Source organism: Cynoglossus semilaevis, chromosome 10 (genome assembly GCF_000523025.1).
Source record: "Cynoglossus semilaevis isolate Cse_v1.0 chromosome 10, Cse_v1.0, whole genome shotgun sequence".
NCBI classification, from domain to species: Eukaryota; Metazoa; Chordata; class Actinopteri; order Pleuronectiformes; family Cynoglossidae; genus Cynoglossus; species Cynoglossus semilaevis.
The window spans coordinates 16,423,878-16,446,773 of NC_024316.1; the positions used below are offsets into that span (position 1 = coordinate 16,423,878).

At 40.7% G+C, this 22,896-nt stretch overlaps 3 protein-coding genes and 1 non-coding gene across 7 annotated transcripts; 2 read left to right on the forward strand and 2 right to left on the reverse strand.

Moving 5' to 3' along the window:
• Positions 1-6,018: 6,018 nt before the first annotated feature.
• LOC103385300 (tubulin alpha chain) lies at positions 6,019-8,456 on the reverse strand. The gene is made up of 4 exons (XM_008319149.3): positions 8,306-8,456; positions 7,425-7,647; positions 7,179-7,327; positions 6,019-7,092 (listed from the first exon to the last, which is right to left on the reverse strand). The coding sequence occupies exons 1-4, from the start codon at positions 8,306-8,308 to the stop codon at positions 6,112-6,114; spliced, it is 1,356 nt and encodes a 451-aa protein (XP_008317371.1). The 5' UTR covers positions 8,309-8,456; the 3' UTR covers positions 6,019-6,111.
• Positions 8,457-8,852: 396 nt separating this feature from the next.
• On the forward strand, positions 8,853-17,192 carry klhl21 (kelch-like family member 21). 2 transcript variants are annotated; one of them, XM_008319147.3, is made up of 5 exons: positions 8,853-9,016; positions 13,649-14,724; positions 15,197-15,602; positions 15,990-16,062; positions 16,434-17,192. In XM_008319147.3, the coding sequence occupies exons 2-5, from the start codon at positions 13,698-13,700 to the stop codon at positions 16,761-16,763; spliced, it is 1,836 nt and encodes a 611-aa protein (XP_008317369.1). In that variant the 5' UTR covers positions 8,853-9,016; positions 13,649-13,697; the 3' UTR covers positions 16,764-17,192. The 2 variants fall into 2 exon arrangements, with proteins under 2 accessions (XP_008317369.1, XP_008317370.1); XM_008319148.2 differs by lacking the exon at positions 8,853-9,016 and adding an exon at positions 12,866-13,266.
• Positions 17,193-18,215: 1,023 nt separating this feature from the next.
• On the reverse strand, positions 18,216-22,753 carry zbtb48 (zinc finger and BTB domain containing 48). Of its 3 annotated transcripts, none has more exons than XM_008319146.3 (11): positions 22,596-22,753; positions 21,462-22,201; positions 21,079-21,374; positions 20,890-20,995; positions 20,467-20,559; positions 20,301-20,387; positions 20,055-20,209; positions 19,813-19,949; positions 19,565-19,729; positions 19,387-19,475; positions 18,216-18,772 (listed from the first exon to the last, which is right to left on the reverse strand). In XM_008319146.3, exons 2-11 carry the CDS (start codon positions 22,176-22,178, stop codon positions 18,344-18,346), a joined length of 2,274 nt encoding a protein of 757 aa, XP_008317368.1. In that variant the 5' UTR covers positions 22,179-22,201; positions 22,596-22,753; the 3' UTR covers positions 18,216-18,343. The 3 variants fall into 3 exon arrangements, with proteins under 3 accessions (XP_008317368.1, XP_016891723.1, XP_016891724.1); XM_017036234.2 differs by having other exon boundaries at positions 21,462-22,198; positions 22,596-22,752; XM_017036235.2 differs by having other exon boundaries at positions 22,529-22,752.
• trnar-ccu (transfer RNA arginine (anticodon CCU)) lies at positions 19,080-19,152 on the forward strand. Its single transcript has one exon. It is a non-coding gene; the product is annotated as a tRNA-Arg (tRNA).
• Positions 22,754-22,896: the final 143 nt, after the last annotated feature.

Consider the following 22,896-nt stretch of genomic DNA (forward strand, 5'->3'; position numbering starts at 1 on the left):
CAAACTGCACATCTTGATCTGGTACGGTGAAATGAGTAATGGACGAGTGAATAAGTGTGTGTGTGTGTGTGTGTGTGTGTGTTGCCTTTAAGTACCTGACTGTGACCTTGACCACTGCTGGTACAGCACTGATACTTCTGCCACCCTAAAAAAATAAAAAATAAAAAAAATAAAAATAAAATCTAAATGTAAAATGTATCCAGAAAAACACGACGTGTGAGCGGCCGTCACGTCCGCTTCCTTTTCCTAGTCCACTTAGCCAACCTTAATCCTGCTTCTAAGAGTGTGTTAAAGTGAGCGAGTCCGATCCGTCTATAAGCCCCGGTCCAAACTGCTATAAAAACAATTTGGAGGTCTAACAGATCAATAAAAAGACAATGAGATGTTGTGTGTATTTGTAGCTCTCGCCGCCTCCTCTCATCCTTAGCTCAGCTTCCCCCAAGCATGAAATCATTTGGGCAGGATGATGCGTGTAAGGCTGAGGCTGAGCGCTGGTAGGGAATTTGCTCCTGTGGAAGTACACACTGCCTTGAATGTTGTCATCGCAAGTGGGAAGAACATAATGTTTGAATTTTAATCTCTGCCAGCCGTAGCATAATCACACCTGGATCAGCTCCTCAACCGACTCCCACAGATATATTTGCCTCGTGGGAAATCATTTTTGTTTAGATATTCCTCTGCAAATTAACGGCAAATGCTTTCAAATTTAAAGAGATCAATTTTGTTTCTGAAAGTTTTGAAATTTGTATAAAAAAGAAAAAAAAAGCTAAAGACCCTTTAATCCACAGGAGCCAAACTCAGGCCTGTGGGCCACATCTCGCACATGGTTTAATTATATTTGGCCCGCAAGATATCAAATCCTATAAAAAAGAATAAATAAAAGAAATTAATGATTCTTTTTTTGTGAATCCTAGAAACTTTTTGAGTCACTTTTGAATCCCCTCTGTTTTCGCAGCCCTTAAATGTGTCACCTCAAACTGTGTCGTGATGTCTGTCTCTTCACGTTCTGCCATTAAAACAATGGGAGAAAATATGTTCATCTCAGAAAATAAAGTCGAAATAATGACAGTGTAGAACGTGGCGTGGTGGGATTCCCAATTTACATACATTTAAAAAGAAATGTTTGAGACTCCGACCCACGCATTCTCGCAGCACACCACCAGGCCAACCTCTGTAGGTAGTTTCTTTGTCTGCCTAATAATCAGGTTGGGTCATCCTCTGCCCACCACACTCACTAATCTCTAGCCATAATAACACAGCTGCCTCTGAACTTGGCAGGAGGCGGGAGCTCCTCAATCTGATCCTCGGGGTGAGGAGGAGGAACAGCCAGAGTTTGAATGAGGTTTTCTTTTGTCCATTGACACGGCCTGTCGTCCTAAATGTCAGCTGATAGACTTACTGAAATAGCCTGTAGAAACGCGTTTGGTTATAAAAGGTTAAAACAACCAACACTGCGACACTCCCTCACTTCCTCCTACAATGAGAACTGGTGGTTTACATCCTTTTGCTACTTTCTCTGATTTTGTCACTCCGCGCCTGCAAAGCCTCCAGTTTTTCCCCCCCGATGCATTCATTTTATGACAGCATGATTAATTGTATCATGTTCACGGGCAAAACAAACAGTCAAACGCAAATGTGAGTAATCGTCAGCAGCGGGAGGAGAAATAACTACTTATCGCACAGGGCGACTGGTGGAACGATAAATGAAACTGTGCCAGCGTTCTGCTGAGGTTTGAGAAAAGTGCTGTCCAGGAAACTCCAAACAATATATTTTTCAGAAGGATAAATGGTTTCTAATCTTCCACTTAGACACTCTGATCGTCTCTGTAATGACAGCATAAAATACCACAGTCACATTCTATTTCCAAGGCTCGGAAAAGGGACACCAGGGAACTTTACTGCATATGCAAGAGGATTTCAACACATTTCTCTTGTGTGTACTCAGCAAAAGCCAGCAGTAGTAAAAAAACAAAGTCATATACTAGTCATTACTAGGTATAACGTGTATTTAGATGAGACATGTTGTTAGGGGGGAAAAAAGCACCCTCAGAAATTATTCATCAGGACAAACCAACGCTGAAGTGCTTTCACCTCTTGAACGCAGCAGCACTAGAGAAAAAGTGCCACAATTAGACCATTTGATGAATTGAAATACGCAACTGCAGTCACAGCATAACCAAGACTGATGACTGGGTGCAGAAAATGTGTCTGTTTAAAAGTTCCTCAGCAGTAAAGTGCATTTTGAGGCAAAGGAAATGTGTTTCTTTCTTCAGCATTTCAATCACGGCTGACGAGTGACAGGTTGGGGATCAGCCTTCACATTTTTCTCGCTCATTCTGCAGAATTTCATAAGGATGACGGCTCCCAGATAAAAGACCGATACGTGATGGGATAATTTTACCCATGTTTTTCTAATCTCGATATGAGGTGTAAACATAGATTTGATGGAGAGAGGGCGGTTTTAGGAACGCCGTGGTTGAATCTGTGTTTGTCGTGGCATTAACTCTGTCTCAGCGTGAGTCGTGAAAATACCAGTGACAACAAATCAGCAGTGGGAACTGTTCGCATGCACAGACACAGTGAGGCTTGATGGAACTGTAATCTTTCTGACACTGAGGTGACAGAACAGGTATACGCTCAGCTCTGCCTCATCATTCGTCTCCTACTACGCTGTCACAGGGAGACAGAAACATGGACAGTTGACCAGTCCATCACATGACCACATGTGGTCCCTCAGTCAACATGGAACTTCAAACAAAATGTTTCTAAACACAAATCAATGGCAAACAGTCATTCATCATCTTTAAATTGATTAAAAAAAATAATAATAAAATGTGTTTTTCAGTCGAACAATGTTAATTTGGAAAATTATATACAGTAGGTGCCGCCTACAATTGTGCTTTATCATCTGTTTTCAAATAAATTGGATTGCAGTTATGCATTTAGCAGACACTTTTATCCAAAGCGACTGACAGGGGGAAGATTAACAATCAAGTATGTGATTCCTCTGGGAATCAAATCCAGGAATGGCAGGCATGCCAACCGCTACACTATGAAATCAACAGATTACAACGTATGCCGATGATATCATGTTGTTTTGATTAAAACGGGACATAAACACATACATACATGTATGTGTTATATAATATGTATATATAAAACACAAACGTATTATATTAGGCAAGAAGTATGCTCACTGCTCATAAACACTCAGAGTACTACCTAAACTTGTGAAGAACTCCAGCCAGGTCTGGTCACTCAGCTCAGTAATGGTCGTATGATAATTTCTTAAAGACTTATTTAAATAAAGTGAACATAAAATTGTTCTTTCGCAGAGCCATACACCTGTTGAACGCATTATTAAACTTTTTAGTAGACGATATTTTACAATCGATCTGATTTTAATGTGCCGTGCAACATTTTGGTCGATATTTTGCAATCATCTAATTTAAATAATTCTGATTTGTTTTGTCAAGCTATGCAATGTTTGGTCGATATTTTGACTCTAGTAAGTATTCAAGTCAATGGAAGGTCTCATAAGCACATTTTAAAATGTGCTTTAAAAAAATTGTAAAAAAAGATTACTATCTCTGAAGTTGGTTCTGTTCAGAACACTGGAAGTTCACCAGGTCCTGACTCAGCAGATTGCAGCCTCATTTGTACAGGTTGAGTGTTAACCTTTCTACAGTTGAGACGTGCTCGATCACAAAGATTCTTTCTGGAATGATAGCAGCCAAGAAAACACTGTTTTAAGAGGAACAGAGTGAACATGATGAATAGTGCCAACGCCAGAAATACGGAAAATAAATCTGTATAAAAGAGAACTGCAGAGTGATCAATCACAGTGGAAACTATTTGGATTCAACTTCCTTAGGATACAGAGCTGAATAAAAGGAGGCAGGGTGGGATAGACATTCAAGACCTCCAAGTTTATATGGTTTTAAGTTTATGTTGTTAAAAATTTAAAACATTTTTTTTAAATAATGAGTTAAAAAAAGTTTTATTTAACAATAAAAACAAAACAGTACTCTAGGTTGGAACATCAGGACTATGATTTGGAACGTGGGTCAGACGTGTGCAGTGTGCCAAATCATTAATATAAGTGAGACCTGGGAGAGATGTCATTGTAAAGTCTTGAAACGTCATACAATTGCCCTCAATAAAATAATCACTTTGGAGCAAGACCTGTGTCTTTGGAGGGTAATTAAGTGTTGCAGAGGACACTTCAGGCTCCAAGTGAGTCAACCTTATTATTGTGAAACAACTAAACGAGCACTTATGTTCCAGTGGAGCAACCACCAGTGAACACTGGATACAGAAATATTCACCCAGGGTGGTTTAAACATTATAAATAATACGTATGTAATAATGATAATACAATAGTACAATTTATCAGCTAACAGCAACTTTTAGTTGGTTATAGGCTTTATTAAGACATTAGTAGTTTTGCCAAAGAAGCTTTAGCCTCATGGTGGTAACACTGGTAAGAAAAGGATAACAATGATTTCTCAACAAAGCTTTATAAGGTATACATTTTCCTACTCTACAAAAGATACAGCCAGAGAGCAGAGCCAGAAAAAAAGCCCTTAAAAAATAGACTAACCAAAGCACCCAGTGGCCCTTCATGCAAGACATGACATTAATATCATGTATTTCACTTCACTGCAGTACTGTCTGTAAACACTTTATATTGAAATATACATAAACCTTCTAGCATCTGCAGTTTCTCTGCAATTTGTCCTTGGAAAAAAAGAAATAAATATATAATGTATAAAACTCTTTTATCCGATTCACTTCTGAGTGACCTCTATTGATCAAACTTTTTCCTCTGGATGTCGATTCACTTCTGAGTGACCTCTATTGATTTTTTATTGATTTTTTTACTGTCTGACTCCTGGAAGGTGTTTTGAGATTCAAAGCTGTAGCCTCTCACATTAACAATTTACACTCAGTGTACTACGGCCTTGAATGTGCAGAAAAACATCACAACAAATAAAAACGATCAGAATCATCATTGCTGCAGCTGCACCTTCTGTCTGCTCAGGTGTTTTCTGCTGTGCATCATTGTTGACATTGTTAGAAACTGTTGTTAACAACAGAAAGGTCAGTGATTAAGTAGTATATTAACCTAGTTCACGTAGTGGCGCTTTAGCTCAGAGGTAGCAGAGCGTCCTGGGTTCGATTCCCGGAGGAACCACATACTCGATTGTTAATGCTCCTCTTGTAAGTCGCTATGGATAAAAGCGTCTGCTAAATACACAAATGTAAATGTAGTACATTCAATTGGATTTTTTTTTAAACTAGGAAATGCCTCCCTCTAGTGACAGCATTGGTGCATTTTTGCCCTAATGGTTTTAGCTTCTTAAAACGTTAAAAAATAGGAAAGACAGTGTTGTACAGTTTAGTGCAGATTGTGTGTTTAGAGTAGTTCGTGTACAAAATCTGTTTTATATCAAAATAAATGTTTACAACGGTTTAGACCAGAGTTCTGGTCATAAGTATGCAGAATAGTGTTGCTGTATTTTTCCATCACCCACCAAGTCCATCCCACTGTTTGCCTTCAGTATGTAAAGATGAAATGCCCTTTAATGTTCACACTTCAGAGGGAGATAATAAGCAGGAAAGAAATGACGGCCTGGATGTAAAATATGTGCGACCTTGGATTGATCTCCCTCTGCTTCGCTTCACTGGCCCACAGCCAGTGAATGAATGTTGATGTGAAAAAATGCTGATGGACATGTTCAACACAGGTACTGCAGTGCTGCTAAATCATCTGTTCAAAGGGTCTTTAAACTAATCCAATCCCTTTTTTAAACTCATGTTTAATCAATGGCAATGATTTACAATAGTTTGTGCAACATAAACTAGATAGAGTATTAAAGATTGTTTCAAATTACACTGAATCTTAAGGGAACACACTATTCCCCATGCATTCTGTAAAACTAAACATTAAAATATTCATCTACATTACTTTAACTTCATAAGTTATTTTATGAAAATAAAAAAGCCACACAACTGTTGTTTTGTATGACATTTATTGTTCGTTGAGTCAAACTGACAGAAGTACAAGTTTAAATTTTAAGTACGGCATTCATTTTTCTCCTTCATGTCTTAATATTCTTCTCCTTCCTCATCACCCTCACCCTCAACAGAGTCGACTCCCACCTCCTCATAATCCTTCTCCAGAGCTGCCATGTCTTCTCTGGCCTCAGAGAACTCTCCCTCTTCCATACCCTCACCCACGTACCAGTGAACAAACGCACGCTTGGCGTACATCAGGTCAAACTTGTGGTCAAGCCGAGCCCAGGCCTCTGCAATAGCAGTGGTGTTGCTCAGCATGCACACAGCCCTCTGGACCTTGGCCAGGTCTCCACCAGGAACCACAGTGGGAGGCTGGTAGTTGATGCCCACCTTGAAACCAGTGGGGCACCAGTCCACAAACTGGATGGTGCGCTTGGTCTTGATGGTGGCGATGGCAGCGTTGACATCTTTGGGCACCACATCACCACGATACAGCAGACAGCAGGCCATGTACTTGCCGTGGCGAGGGTCACATTTCACCATCTGATTGGCTGGCTCAAAGCAAGCACTTGTGATTTCAGAGACTGACAGCTGCTCGTGGTAGGCCTTCTCTGCAGAGATGACAGGGGCGTAGGTGGCCAGAGGGAAGTGGATACGAGGGTATCGAACCAAGTTGGTCTGGAACTCTGTCAGATCAACATTGAGAGCACCATCGAAACGGAGGGAAGCTGTGATGGAGGACACGATCTGACTGATCAACCTGTTCAGGTTGGTGTAGGATGGACGGTCAATGTCCAGGTTTCTGCGGCAGATGTCGTAAATGGCCTCATTGTCTACCATGAAAGCACAGTCAGAGTGCTCCAGGGTGGTGTGAGTGGTCAGGATGGAGTTGTAGGGCTCAACCACAGCAGTGGACACCTGTGGAGCTGGGTAGATGGAGAACTCCAGCTTGGACTTCTTACCATAATCCACAGACAGACGCTCCATCAGCAGGGAGGTGAAACCAGAGCCAGTGCCACCACCAAAGCTGTGGAAAACCAGGAATCCCTGCAGACCTGTGCACTGGTCAGCCTATGAAAAGAAAAAATATTTTATCAAAATGTTATGATCAATTTATATATTTTGATTAAATTAACTTGTGACAGTTTGCTACCGACCAATTTACGGATCCTGTCCAGCACCAGGTCAATGAGCTCTTTGCCAATGGTGTAGTGTCCACGGGCGTAGTTGTTGGCAGCATCCTCCTTACCAGTGATCAGCTGCTCTGGGTGGAACAGCTGACGGTATGTGCCAGTACGCACTTCATCTGAGGGCAGAGAAAAAGAGAATTGAATACATAATTACTACAAATACTTTAATAGAGTACACTCAACCCAATTTCATACAGAAGTAATGGGTCTCACCAATGACAGTGGGCTCCAGGTCAACAAAAACTGCTCTTGGGACATGCTTTCCAGCTCCAGTCTCGCTGAAGAAGGTGTTGAAGGAATCATCTCCTCCTCCAAGAGTCTTGTCACTGGGCATCTGTCCATCAGGCTGGATGCCGTGTTCCAGGCAGTAAAGCTCCCAGCAGGCATTTCCAATCTGGACTCCAGCCTGACCAACGTGGATGGAGATGCACTCGCGCTAGCCGGGTTTAGAGAATATGCGTTTGGATCAGGACATGCCATTTGAAAAAAAGTGCGTTGCAGAAAGTCAAAACTAAAACATAGAAAACAAGTTAACTCCTTTAATGGTTCATTGTTCTTTTGCTGAACGAATGAAGCTATGCCATTTATGCGGGGGATTACTGCCAGGATTATCCGGCTCAGCCTTGCTACACGGAGCCGTCTGTTTAAACAGAAATACACCCAGCAGACAAATAACTCTCACGAGGTTTTAACACTACTTTGGAAAAACCCTCAATTACAATGAGTACTTTTAAAGGCTATGGCTTAATTGTTTTTAATTGTTTACAAATAACAGTACGGTATATCAAACGGTATTAGTAATTAAAAAACCTGTCGACAAAATGGCGGTAAAGTAGAGCTGGAGACCGCGGTCAAACTTTATGTAACTATATTATAAAACAGTTGTACGGGAAAAGAACAAACTATTGGTACCTATTAATTCAGTGTTCTGAATTGGAATTTTCCTCAGTCTGACACAATTTTGCAAATTTAAGGCCAAGATAAGATCAAGATTATAGGTAGAACACAAAATATGTTGGACATTATTAAAGCACAATGGACGAAATTTTGAAAGGTAAAATCAAGCAGCAGATTTTGAGTTTATTTTGACTTACCATGACGGCTTGTCGGTATTATATGATGTAATGAGACAAGTCTGTAAAACAGTCCGAGCAGATGAAGCTCCTCTCACAAAGTAACTGGCTGCGCACTCTATGCTCCCAGACTTTAAAAAAAGTACCGCGCTTCATAGAGTGCCCGCCTTTTTTCTAGAAAATTCAATTTTGCAACAGCGCCACTAGTAGACTGGATGACCGAACAACAGTTTAATAAACTTAATTTTAACAATTCTCTGTCAGAACAAATACAAACTAACTCTAAATAGCATAAATACTCAATAAAGTTACCGATTCGGTTGCTGATTAAAACGAAAAACTATTGTATTAAATAATGATTCTTAAAGTATATTTAGAAGATATTTTATCCATTATTATTACTATTATTAAAACATTTTAAAGGCAGGCTTTTGCTTGAAAAAGTTCTAAATGAACTTTTCTTTTTAGAAATTAGAGCAAATAAAGAGGGAGAAAGAAAGAGAGAGAGAGACATATATAAAGTGAGACAGAGTGAGAGTGAGAGTGAGAGAGAGAGAAAGAAAGAAAGAAAGAGAGAGAGGGAGATATTTCCGACAGTTAGTGAAAGCACCACATACAGTATGTTAGTGAAGGGAGTCATGGCGCAGATCAGGCCCTGTCCTAACTTTAAATAAGCCTCTTTCCGTGGGTTATCGCTTTGTTGCAAGGATCATCATCTGAAGACAGACTCTGGTAAGTTGTCGCTACGAACTGTCCGGTGTTTAACGTCGTGACATTTTTACACAGGAGTGACTGACACAAGCTATGTCCCATAGGAAACGACAGCAGCTTGTCGTGAACCTGACGTTGCTGTCTTGGAACCGTAGCCAGAGGTTTATGCTTTAAATATTAAACATCAGGCTTCAGGTTATTGCTGTAAGGGTATAAATGCCATATGGTAATAAAAACACCGTATAATACAATACAATGCTACTATTCCTGTAAACTGGCGGACCTTTTTGCGTAAGATGTTGTGGCGAAAGTAATCCGCCAGATGTGAGTTACCCTGTAGTTTTCATTGTGCTATGTTGTTGTATAGTAGTAACGTATAATTTATAAATATATTTTGTAGTCATATGTCAGCTGTAACGTAGCATTAGCTACTACGCTTCTAGATTTTTTAATCTCCCAGTATACTTTATGGTTCCTCTCTCTGTGCTCATTTTTGGTAAACATGTTTGTCTTTATGACTCAGATGACTGTTAGCAGTGGTGAAAATAAACTGCCCACAAAATGGTCTGTACTTTAGTACAATTTCGACTAAACTGTACTTCATGTGAGGTCTGTTCTGTCTCCCTTCCCTCCTGCTGTGTCTGCTGTGGAGTTCATCAGTGCGATCACACTCACCTGTGCCTCTGTTATTAGTCATTAGAAACAAAAGAAGTACTTATATTTTACTCTCCTGCCATCATTAAATGCTAATAAAACATGTCGACTTTATTTCTACATGAATTTAAACAGCTGAAAGTATGATTATTATTTAACCGTGTAATGCAGGGTTGGCAAACTGTTGATGCATCTATCCACCAAGAATTAAATTTGCATTCCCAGGTTGATAATGTGGTTTAGGAGAAGCATTTGAATTCTTCTTTCACTGCATACAGTGTGTTTATATAAAGGCTCCATCTCACATGAGCAGGAATTACTGGAATGCAGTTGTACTTTAACCAAGACATTTCTGCATCCCTGGTAGAAAAGCAGAAACCAGGCATGTGAGTGTAAGCTAAGGGTCATTTTTCCTGGATTTCCCCGAACAGACTGAGAGACATTTTCCTGAAAGTCTAAGCACAAAGGAAAAACATTTAACCTGTAAGGATTTCGTGGACAATGACCCAAATTTGGTTAACCATGGTGATGCAGAATGGAACCAACTTGAGATGCAAACACTGCTCCCATGAGTCATTCAGTTTCTCCCTGCAACTTTACTTGAGACAGCGATTAGCATAAATTAGCCTTGTGTATCGAATACACACAATGCCCTAGGAACATAACAGTGTGGGAAAAAAAAGGCGTCTCTACCACATTTTTTGTCATACCAGAAATGTACCAAATAGGGATATTAGTACCGAAGTACATCCCGAAACTTAGCTTTTGCATGCCATTACAATGACCGAGGATCATGTTTTTAACTTTATTTAAAATGTATCATATCATGTTGTATATCATATCATGTCATACCGTATCATGTCATTATATCCAACGTCTTATCCCTAACTGTACCGTCTACTTTGCTCAGTCATGTCACTCTCAGTGTTACCATACTCAGTAGGGAATGAAACAAGTCCTCTGTCTGTGAAGCTGACTGTGTGCCTTTTTATGGCCAGGCCAGACTCTGCTGTGGAGAACAAGGTCTTTATGTCGCTCCACTCTGATGGTTTTCATTCCTATCCAGCTGCCTGCAGTAACAGCAGAGTGAGCAGATGTCTACGTGTGGTTTTAAAGCTTTGGTTATAAGCTGTTGATTTAGTGCGTTGATATAAATGCAGAAGAAAATGATACGGTTGATGTTTATCTCTGTTGCGTTTGTTGTTATACTTACTAACCTACAAATCTCTAGTTTAAATGTGTGGGAACAAGTATGAAGAAAAAACGGATTCATTCTGAAATTGAAAGAAATTGAAAGAAATTACAATGATTTGTTGTAATTTGAAGTTCACACCAGTAAGGGGCAACACTGACAAAAGCCTTTGGTGCGAAGGAACCACTCTGCTAGAGTAAGGCTCCTAAATAAATTCATGTAGAGTACTAGAAAACCAACATACTCTTAGAGGCCACAGTGTTTTGAATGTCGGAAGACACGCCTTCCAGCAAAAAATAACCCTTTAGATTGAAACACATTTGGAAACAGAAGACAATGCTTCCATTGTGTTTAGTTTAACAGTTCTGTTTCAGTCAGAGCTGTAAGTACATACACTGTTATCAGTCAGCCTTTTTTTGCTGTTTCAGTCAGAGCTGTAAGTACATAAACTGTTATCAGTCAGCCTTTTTTTTCAAATATGACAAAATAGTCAGTATAATAACCATGTGACATCGTCACACCTGGACACATCCTGACTGTGTGAGACCTCATTTTAACCAAGTATTCTGTGTTTGCAATTTAAAAGTTCAAAACCTGACTGTACTGAAGAAGTTCCAGGAACCTTCTCTATAAAAGAACCCTCTGTAAATATAGCTGATCTGTGCGTGTGGTTGTCTGGCTGTTACACTGGACTCTCTGTTTTAATCCATCAAAGCAGTGAGATTGTTTCCACACCCTCTGTCTCACCTTCTCTCTCCCCCTTCCCTATGAGAGTATAGAGTTCTTTAAGCTATTCCTGGTAGTACACATGCATATTGTGACTTGACGTCATACCTGTGAGTGCTGCAAGTTTAACCTATACATATTACAGGCTGTGACTAAGGCTGACCATATAACTTTTTATATAAAACTTTTAGAAATCCTTACAAGTACAAGTATCTTCTCATGACATACTCTGTGTGTGTATGGGAACCAATTCATATACATATTTTAGTTGGGTTTCACTAAATAAACAGAGAACTGAGAGGTACTGTTAGGTGACAACATTCTGTGAGAAATGATGTCGTAACATGACTAAAATGAATAAAAATGATATTAAAAGATAAATTATGTATGGCCTAAATCTAAACAAATTTGATGTTGTTAATAATGTAGAGTAGTTTAAATAGTAATAATGTAATAATAATACAGATCTCTTATAAAGGAGCTTTTTTTCCCATTCAGAAAGTGTTTTGTTTCAGTGCTGATCTGAGTTGTGAGGCCACTTCAAACCTCAAAAAAAAGTTATTGGGACTATTGCGGTGTTGAGTCCCTGGTGTGGAATGTCCGCTACGTCCCCTGCTCAGAAGACTAAAGGCTTTAGGACAACCTGTTTCAAATCTCTGAAAGGACATACTGTATCTGTAAACACTGAACAGAAATACAGCCTCTTAGCAAGTCAGCTGATGTTATGAATGTTACTGATGTTATTTTACTTCTTTCTAACATCTCTGTTTTGGAATTTCAAACCACAAATCAAGCTTGATATTTGGATATTACATGCAAACATGCACATAAATCAAAGTCATCCTGGCGTGTTTATTCATTCCTCTTTCTAGCTCTGATTTATTCATTGCTGTGGGGGAAGAGGAAGTGTAGATTCCAGCTGGTTTGGATGAAAAGTGCAGTTTACCTCAAAGAGTTCATCGGTTCGTTTTAAGGCTACATACAGATAAAAAACAAACAAACAAACTTACGTTTATACTGTATCTACAGCCAGTTGAGAGTTGTCAGTTAAACAGGTTCTGACCCTCGAACATTTGAAGAATATACGTACGTATGTTTACATGGACCAGTTGTCTTTCTAAGCTAGGTCCTATTAGATCATTATTTAAATATGTTTAAAATAAATATATACAACTAGGTTTTGTGTAAAGTGTAGAAAGTGACTTATAATCACTGTAAAGATTGTTTTGTCATTGACTTTATAATCACTGTAAAGATTGTTTTGTCTCAACTCTAGTAAGGGACCAATTAGAAATAAATGAGATTTTTTTCTACTGATGTCAAGAAAGTCACTGACTAATTGTATGATTGGTACAACATGTCATTCCTTGTTCTGTGAAGTATCCTGGACTTGACTGTGGCTTCTTTGGAAGACCACTTACTCATTGTGACTAACCTCGGACATACTGCCGAGGCGGGGGAGGGGTTACTCACAGTGTAAGCTCATGGAATGATAGGTGTTCTCGCCATAGCCCCCACTTCACTGAAAATGGACACTGCCAGTGTATTTATAGCCCATCAGCTTGAGCAAGCGCTCTATCTTAAACACAGTGAGGGATCTGGTCATATTAACAAGGGTTGTGCAAGCCTCGTGGTCATATGCTAGACGGCGCTTGGACTGTTACTGTTCTTTTGAATCTTGTCTGGACGATCTCATCAGGTACGTGTCGAAACAGGTAGTGTCTAAAGATAAAGAAACGTGGTCGCTTTGTTTGGACCAGTGAACTTGATGTTGGTAACATGTTTTGCCTTGTTTTAAACTGTTAACATTTATCAGTTAGCAAAATTTTAAGGTTTTAATTTGGTCTTTTTTCCACTTTTTAAAATTTCATGTAGACACCTATTGATTGACGGTAGTAATATTTGGTGTCATACAGTATATAATAAAGGAAACTACATTTGGTGAGGATTTTTAAATGTATTTCCTGACTTTGTGATAATTTATAATTTATAATATAAGTATTAACAATCACTTATCATTCAAGAAAATAATCAAAATATATGGTATGTGCAGTATTTGATGTATGTTTTTTTTTTTTCAGATGAAAATTTCATTTTAAGCAGAGATTTCATCAGCAAAAGAGAGGAACGATGGAAAAGCCAGTTTTGCAGAGTCAGTCGTCCTCCCTGCCTTTTTTCGATACAGCCCATGCCTTTAACCTGCTGCGGGGGATCCATGAACTGAGAGCTGAAAGAAAATTTTTTGACGTGACTTTGTGTGCCGAGGGACGAGAATTTCACTGTCACCGCACCGTACTGGCTGCTGCCAGTACCTACTTCCGGGCTATGTTTGCAGGAACGTTGAAGGAGAGCGTAATGGATCGGGTGGTTCTTCACGAGGTGTCGGCTGAGCTTCTGGGTCTGCTGGTGGACTTCTGCTACACAGGACGGGTGACAGTGACTCAGGAAAATGTGGACGTTCTTCTGAAAACAGCTGATCTTTTTCAGTTTCCTTCAGTCAAAGAGGCTTGTTGTGCCTTTCTGGAACAGCGGCTGGACGTTACCAACTGCTTAGAGATCCAGGACTTTGCAGAGGCTTACGCCTGCCGAGAGCTGGCAACGAGTGCTCGCAAATTTGTCCTGAAAAATATAATGGAACTGGCTAAAGGGACAGACTTTGAGATGTTATCCTGGAAGCGTTTGCTGGAGTTTATCTCAGACAGTGATCTGTGCGTGGACAAGGAGGAGACAGTTTACCAAATTGCAGTTCGCTGGGTGAAGGCTGACCTTAAGAGAAGACTGCATTACTGGCCAGAGCTTTTCCAGCAGGTCCGACTCCCCTTCGTCAGAAGGTTCTTCCTGTTGGCCTATGTAGAGAGTGACCCACTTGTGTACCTGTCACCAACCTGCCTACGCATGGTGAACGAAGCTCGGAGCTTCCAGTCTTGTGAGTACGACCGTCACGACAGACCCTGCCACCGAATGCAACCACGTCCGTCCACGGGTTTGGCAGAAATCCTGGTTGTGATAGGAGGCTGTGACCAGGACTGTGACGACCTGGTCACTGTGGACTGTTACAACCCTCAGACCGGACAATGGCGATACTTAGCGGAATTCCCTGACCACCTGGGTGGAGGTTACAGTATTGCGGCCCTTGGAAATGATATGTACGTTACAGGTAAGCCATCAAACACTGAACCATTACATTTTTGATTTGGCTTGGTTGATGTTGCTCTTGGAGTGGATATCATGGTGTGGCTAACACAGTTTTTTTCTAATCTCCATTATTTGTAAGTTGCATAATTTTTATGCAGATCATCTTTTACTGGTTTAACGCCCATTTTTTATGCTTAAAAAACTCATAAAGCGGGTGATTTTTTTTTCTGTCTGATAATTTTTTGGCTTTCAGAAGAACTACACAACATTTCGTTCTTTTCTTTGACCAACCCTGTGACTTTACACATGTAAATATACCTGATGTTTTAATGATGAGCAACCCTGTGACTTTACACATGTAAATAAACCTACAGTCAACAGTGTGATGTTTTAGAGATTAAACATGTTGGCAGTAATAGCTTCTGTTTTATGTCAAAGTTGTTGTAATATGCAAAGCAGCAGTCAACCTAAGTTGTTTTCCATGCTGCCTTCAGGTGGCTCCGATGGCTCTCGCCTCTACGATTGCGTTTGGCGCTACAAGTCCAGCGTGAACGAGTGGACAGAGGTTTCCCCGATGCTGAAGGCCCACGAGTACCACAGCACATCCGTACTCAAGGGGCAGCTGTACGTGGTTGCCTCAGACAGCACTGAGCGCTACGATCCTTCTCTGGACTGCTGGGAGGCTTTGCCAGCGATGCTGCATCCCATGGACAACTGCAGCACCACCGCATGTAACGGTCACCTATATGCAATAGGCCGCCTGACCGAGGAGGACAGGATGACCATGCAGGTCTATGACGTAGACACCAACCGCTGGTGCATGGTCAGCTGTGGACCGCTGCCTGCATGGTCCTTCACGCCCAAAACTGTGACTCTCAATGGACTCATATATTTCATCAGGTACAACAAAATACACAAAATTGTGTTGAATATCTAAAATATAAGTTAAAGTTTAAACTATGAATGTTAGCATAAGCTGAAGAAAAGTCTGCACTGAACGAGAGAGAAGTTAAGGGCTTTCTCAGTTGTTAAAGAAAACAGTAGTGTTTGCTGGACATTTCATGCAGCAGGAAACTCTTTGTATATGCCCTGCACAAAACACTTCTGGTTCTGGTTCCCTAACAAAAAATTTAAAATCACAGACATTTGCTGTTATTTGTAGCTAGAAGATACAAACTCAATACATCTGGATTCAGTATTTAAAAGACCGAGGACAAACTGAAACATGAGTATAAGTGCAGTTGAAGCATGGCATGTTTTGACAGTGTGATGTTTCTCTATTGGCAGCGACGACTCGGCGGATGTTATCGTTTACAATCCTCAGAAGAACAAGTTTGAAAAAATCGGACGCATGAACAAGGTTTGTATTTCACATTTGTTCTTTTTCTGGCTGAGCCGCTCAGCATTTTTCTGATCTCTGTAAACAGGTGTGAGCTTCACTCTAGTTGATCCGTGGATGACAGTAACTACAGTCATAAACTCAGAATAGATTGAAAATAAAATTACATAACAAATAAATGATAGTGAATGTAAAAGCACTTAAAGGAAATACATGACTTAACTTCTATATTGATGAAATGGAGATTCAGACCGCCTGCACACACACACACAGTTGATCTCTGCGACAATGTTGGATTTTTACACACTTAGAATACTGCCATTTTTGAGTTGATAGGGTGTTATCAAATATATTGTAAGCATTTTTTAATCTTCTCATTTTCTTCTGTCCAGGTCCACGGTGGAAGCAGCGTGGCAGTCCTAGGTGGTAAATTATACGTCTCTGGTGGTTACGACACTACATTTGAGCTGTCAGACATGGTGGAGGCCTACGACCCTACCACCCGCACTTGGTCTCAGGCTGGGCGACTACCTCAGCCGACCTTTTGGCACAACAGTGTCAGCATATTCCGTCAGTTCATGCCCCAGGTGTCCAGCACATTTCAACCCACCGACATCCCCGATTCTAACTCCATTTACCTGCACCGTCATCAGCGCCAACATGCGCTCCACAATATAAACAACAATCTCAACCAGAACCAAGAAGTGAACCCTGGACACTGATCTTGGACTATAACACCCCCACCCCCGCATGTTTTGAGTCTGTCCTGACTCGATGTAGCGTCGTTAGTTTACTGGGATCTCACCTTGCCGTAAAGTTAAAACGATGAGTCAGCGTTCACGGCATTATCTGAGCTCCTTGAAATGCACTTGTTTGAAGACGTCCTCATGAAAATCAATATAAATATGAATGGAGGCCTTTTGTTGTGTTACAGTATGACATGGTATAAAAGAAATGAAGGATTGTTTGAAGGAGAATTTAAATAAAAGTCGCAGTCATTTCGACCTGACAACTGAGGCTGCAGCTAAGATAAGCAGCTACCAGAATAACTCAGATCTTCCCCTGACATGTCAGTGGCCGATCAAAACTCTATGCTTAATTATTGGCATGAAACAGCAGCTCTGAGAAGCTTCTCGCTTCCGTTCAGAGACATGCTCTGAGAAGCTTCTCGCTTCCGTTCATACAGAGACACGATACGTCTACATTCCATGAACGCCAGCAGTCATAATTTAGCACTAATTAGGCAGAAAACTTATCACTGAGTGTTAAACTTTTAGTTTGAGTTGATGCTAGTGCTAATTCATAACATTACTTTTTGTACTTGTGGCTGAACTGAGCCCCCATGTGTCAGTCCTGACCTTGAAAACAAAGTATAACTCCCTCTGTAGCCAACAGCTGAATGAGCATGCAGACCTTATTTATGACTGTGTTATTGTGTGTTTATTTATGGACACGGTTGTGCTGTGGTTTCTTAAGCTCCTCCTGGCCATGAAGAACTGGCCAATGAAAGGTCAGAGCTCTCAACTGGAAAACCCACAGTCTCAGTTTAATCTGGTGTTGTTTTATTACTTGTCGTTCATGCTGTTTTATTGCATTATTCATTTTTCTTGGTTTTTACACCAGCTTGGGTTTTTTTTTAACTAGTTTTATAAGTCAGTGTACTCTTGCCGTCATGTTCTGTGTCCATGTTTACAGTAGTAGTAGCTGTAGTGAAACTGCAGGCAGATGTGAGCATCACAAGAGTGTGAGCTGTGTGAATGTCCACCTCTGTGCCTTATAAACAGGGTGAACAGAGAGGGGTTATTTCGAGTTTCTTTTAAAAGAGACGTGAGCAAATAAAGTTTTGTTTGACAAAAAAAAGTGTGATATGATATGACGGTATGATGTTCTTCTCTTATATCTAGCAGACGATCAATAATGACCTAGATGTATTCCTTTTGCGAGGTTATAGGATTGGATCCGCATTTTAAGGGCAAGGGAAGTTAGAGCGAGGTTATAGGATTGGATCCGCATTTCAAGGGCAAGGGAAGTTAGAGTTAGTTAAAGTTGAAAAACAAAATATTGTTATCATTCAAAAACCAACCAATTCAAAGTAAATTCCAAAGTACTTATGTTCTGTTTTGGACAGTGCTCAGTTGGATTTATTTTTATTGAGGTTGTTATGATAATATTGATCATTTTCAACAATGTCTACCACTCCAGCAACACCGCTCCATGTCTACACGTCCAAAATAAATGGCTTAAGCAAGACATGTTTGACATGAACAACGGGTATGGTCTGGGTAAGACAACAGATGTCCACCTAGACCTCAGTCCTCTCTGACACACTCTCTGCGATGTCCTCCATGTTGACGGTGAACTCGTACGCCTCAGTGATCAGCTTTGATTGCTCCAGGACGTTTGGAACAGAGAAACTCTTGGAAGCCTCGGCGTGGCTCTGGTCAGAAACGACCACCTCCATCACCTGGTGGCTGGGCTCCAGCTCCACCCTCATCATGCAGCTGGAGCCGTGTTCAGGCGAGACGTCACTCTGACGTACGGAGTCACTGGTGTGTTGGACGTACCCCTCCTCATGCTCGGGGGTCCCGGGGCCCGTCTTTTTTGATTTAGAAGACTGACCGTCAGCAGAATTTCTTTCAGTATCCTGCACTATCACGTTCCTCAGTTTCCTCTGCCGCGGGTTGTAGTTCTCTGTTCGTTTGTGGATTTGAATATGTCTTCTCAGGTGTGCCTGGAGGACAAACGAGCACAGAGAGCTTATAAATGGTCTGCTCGGATTTCTGGGTCAATTTATAATTATGGAAAATAAATACAACTAATTTAGGGAGAACTTCACAATATTTCATATATATGTATACACTGTATATCTTCACTATTGTGGACAGACCTTGGACCGCATCAATAAATCTAACTACTATATATATACTATATATATATATATATATACAGTATATATATATTCAACATCAAAGTCACTTGACCAGCTGGTCAGAGAATGAAAATGTTCTTTTTTGTGGTCAGCAACATCACAGGCAACAGCCCCAGTGGCCTAATGGATAAGGCACTGGCCTCCTAAGCCAGGGATTGTGGGTTCGAGTCCCATCTGGGGTGGCTGATATTTTTTATTTATTGTTTCATCCTAAACACAGCCCATTATATACATTTATTCTGTTCAATTATTCTGTTAGAGAGGTGGATCAACTGTTGGCTAATAGACAAACTGATTTTGACTAAACTCTCAACAAACGTCCATTTGTTTGAAGCTGTTTTTTGCAGTCAGTAGAACTGCCTTATTTGCTACCAGATGCTAAATGTAGTTCTTGGAAATACAGCAGTGAAACCTACCTGTCGGGTAAATTTGTATCCACAGTCGTTGCACTCAAACTTCCTCATGCCCTTGTGGCGACGCACATGAACACGGAGCTGCTCTTTAGCTGATGATGAAAAACCACACAGTGAAAAACATGATGAGTGAATCTGGAAGCTACTGTGCTAACGGCTAACAGCTGACGAAGCATCTCACCTTTGAAAGTTTTACTACACACGTGACAGCAGTGGGGACGACCTTCCTCGTGTTTGCTGGCCTTGTGCCGGACCAGAGCGCCTTTCTCTGTGAAACGCTGCTCACAGATGTCACAGCCGAAGGGGCGCTCACCGGTGTGTGTCCGATGGTGTTTGTCTAGACTGGCTGGTGTAAAAAAAAAAATTGGTGAGGTCATCAGTGGGAGGGGAATTGATACATTTTGACAAAGTAGCAACAACGGCAGTTACCTTGTGTCCTGAAGGTTTTACCACACATATGACACTGGTACGGCTTCTCGCCGCTGTGTATTCGCATGTGCATGTTAAGATTGTTCTTTTGGGCGAATGCGTGGCCGCATAACATGCAAATATACGGTTTCTCCTTTCTGGCAAAGGAAAGAAGCACAGGAACTGTTAATGATTAACACTCCATTATATTCCTGTTATAACATTTGCATGGATGCCAAATCCAACAGAACCTGTCCTTCTACCTGTGAATGGCTTTAATGTGTATCTGCAGGCCATTTCGGCTGGACACCCGGTGTCCACACTCCTCGCACACAAACGGCTTTTCACCTCGATGTTTGGCTGCTTCGTGCACGCACAGTTCTGTTTTGGTTAAGAATGTTTTTGGGCACTGGGGACACTAAAGATTGAAAGAAAAATAATTTAACATAAAGGAAGAGTAGAAACATTATTGAAACCATGACGACATCAGCATGTCACCAAAAACTTACTGCGTGAGGTTTTGGGAAACCGTGAATCTTCATCATGTGAAATGACAAATTTTTCTTGTACAAGAATTGCTCTGGACACAAAGAACACTGTTGAAAAAAAAGCACAATGTTGAAAATCGATACTGTCTCATCGTTGATATTTGCTGCATGGGTGAATCAGTGTCACCTTATATGGCATGTCTCCAGTGTGGAAGGCCATGTGCAAACGTAGCTGCTCTTTTTCATCAAAAGTTGAGGAGCATCTCGTGCAGCTGTAGGTCTGGAACGACAACGTAGCAGAAACATGATATTTTTTATACATACTGTAGTACAAAGGTTATTCATCCTTCATTAGTCTTTGTCCATTACTGTGAAATAATACATAATAAAAAAACTTACTTAATACTAAATATTACTAAATATACTATATAGCAGTAGTCCTCAACTAGAGGCCCGCAGATCCGTGGGGTCCGCAAGTCATAGTCTTAGGGCCCTTGAAATATTTAATATTTTATTGTTGGATAAGAACAGTTTTAACCTTTTCTGAATAATACATATGCATAAATATTTGTTGTCTATGAGCATTTTTGATTTTGATTGATTTACTCACAGTAACTTTAGAGCAATCTCTTATCTCATGTATTATAAGGTTCTCCTTCCTGAAGTATCTCTTCCCACATTTAGAGCAACCAAAAGGCTTCTCCCCGGTGTGTCGCCTGTGAAAAATAAATAAATATTCACTGGGATTCAAAGCTAGTATCACACACTTACAGGGAAAAAAAATATTAGAAAGTTATACCTGTTGTGGACTTTAAGGTAGTATTTACTTTTAAAGGATTTGTCACAGATTGGACACTGCACTGAGTCCTTCTTGGCCTGATCATCCCCATCCTCGCCATTCTCCATCATCATCGCGTCACTCTTGGCCTTCCGTCTTTGTGATGTCGATGTGCAGGCAGCAGAAGAAGCCGGCTGGAAATCTGGCACGTAATCTTCATCTGAGTCTTCCGTCACCTCTTCGTCATGATCGTCATCGTGATCATCTCCCTCTGCTGCCTGGCCTTTCAGGCTACTACTGTTTTCAATAATAGCAATCTGTCGTTGGAAATAATAATATCTGACTTTAGTATTTGTACAGGTTCATTTTGGTGCTTAAACCTAGTTTGGTTTCATCAACTCTACCTGTGTTTCTCCAGTCGTTCCATCTGTATTTTGGTGATCCACAACATCCCAACCTTCTTTTTCCAAGGGAATATCTAGGATCTTCTTGCTAGATGTTTCAGATGTTATCAAGTCAATGGTTGGATTCCCATCAGTCACCAGTCGCCTGGGGCCCTTCACTACTCGACCAGAACGAGTAGTTGTTGTCAGGGCAGTACTGGTGAGGTCATCAACACCAGCGCTGACTGCGTCAGATTGGAACTCCTCTTTGGTGTCTGTCAGCAGGTTCTCTTCCTTGACTGAGTTATAAGGAGTTGTTTGTGACACAGCTTTTCGTGGCCTCCCTCTTTTACGCTTAACAGGTGGTGGAGCTGCGGCAGAGCTGCGGGAGTCAAACTGCTGACAGAGCACGAGGGCCTCAGGTATGCACAGGCTGGCTGCCGCATTCGTCACCTGACTCAGGTTGTTTGCATCAAGCTTTAACTGTCCAGTGTACATAAAGTTTAGCAGTAGCTCCAGACCATCACTGGGACACTCCTGCAGATATATCTCAATGCTCATTGAAGTGGGACTACTGGGGTTCTGGAACAGTTCACTGAAACAGGCCAGGACGTTACGATGGGCGTAGATCAGAGCTCCATCCCCCACATTTATGGCTGCATCACAAAACTTTCCTGCTGCTCGTTGCTGATTCAGGCTGTATAGGACTCTCTCTGCATGGCTGCTCCCTGCATGCATCTCTGCAGCTTCACTGGTGACTGCTGCAGGACACACACATACAGTTTATACAACACGTCCCTAACTAACACAGTGCACACATAATATCTTGGAATTATTTATTTCATATAAATCAATATGTGGATATCAAATGAGTGAAGTACAACTAATGATCAATCCTAACGTGTGCATTTGCACTATATGTAAGTAGCCGCACTACAAGTCTGTTGTGACTAAGTACTATTTGTTCTTTCCTCGGCAAAGTATTTATTTATTATCACTTTAGTGACAGAATATGGTACAAAAGTGAATTTTCTAATTATTACTACTGATGCATAAGTATTTTAGAAACATTTCACATCTATGGCTACCTGCGCACCCAAACGTTTATTTCCCAGCCGAGACCTTTGAAGACGCTCCCTTAGCTAAGGCACTCACCCGACAACAGAATTTTGACGTTCCCATGCGCAGAGCCGAGCGAAAGTGAATATTGAGTACTCTTCGTGTATAAAATGCACTGCCAATTAACGTGATATTGTCAAACTGTAAAAATGCTAAAGCTATGTACACCTTCGTTTTCCATTTTTGAATACCCCTAAGATTTGCTAAAGGAAGAGGAAATGACGCATATTAAACACAGAGAAAGATGTTTGTTGTCCTCATTTTATAAAACACCAACCGCAAAAGTTATATTATTAAAAATTCCAACGCCATATGATTATTTCAAAACTAGTTTTTA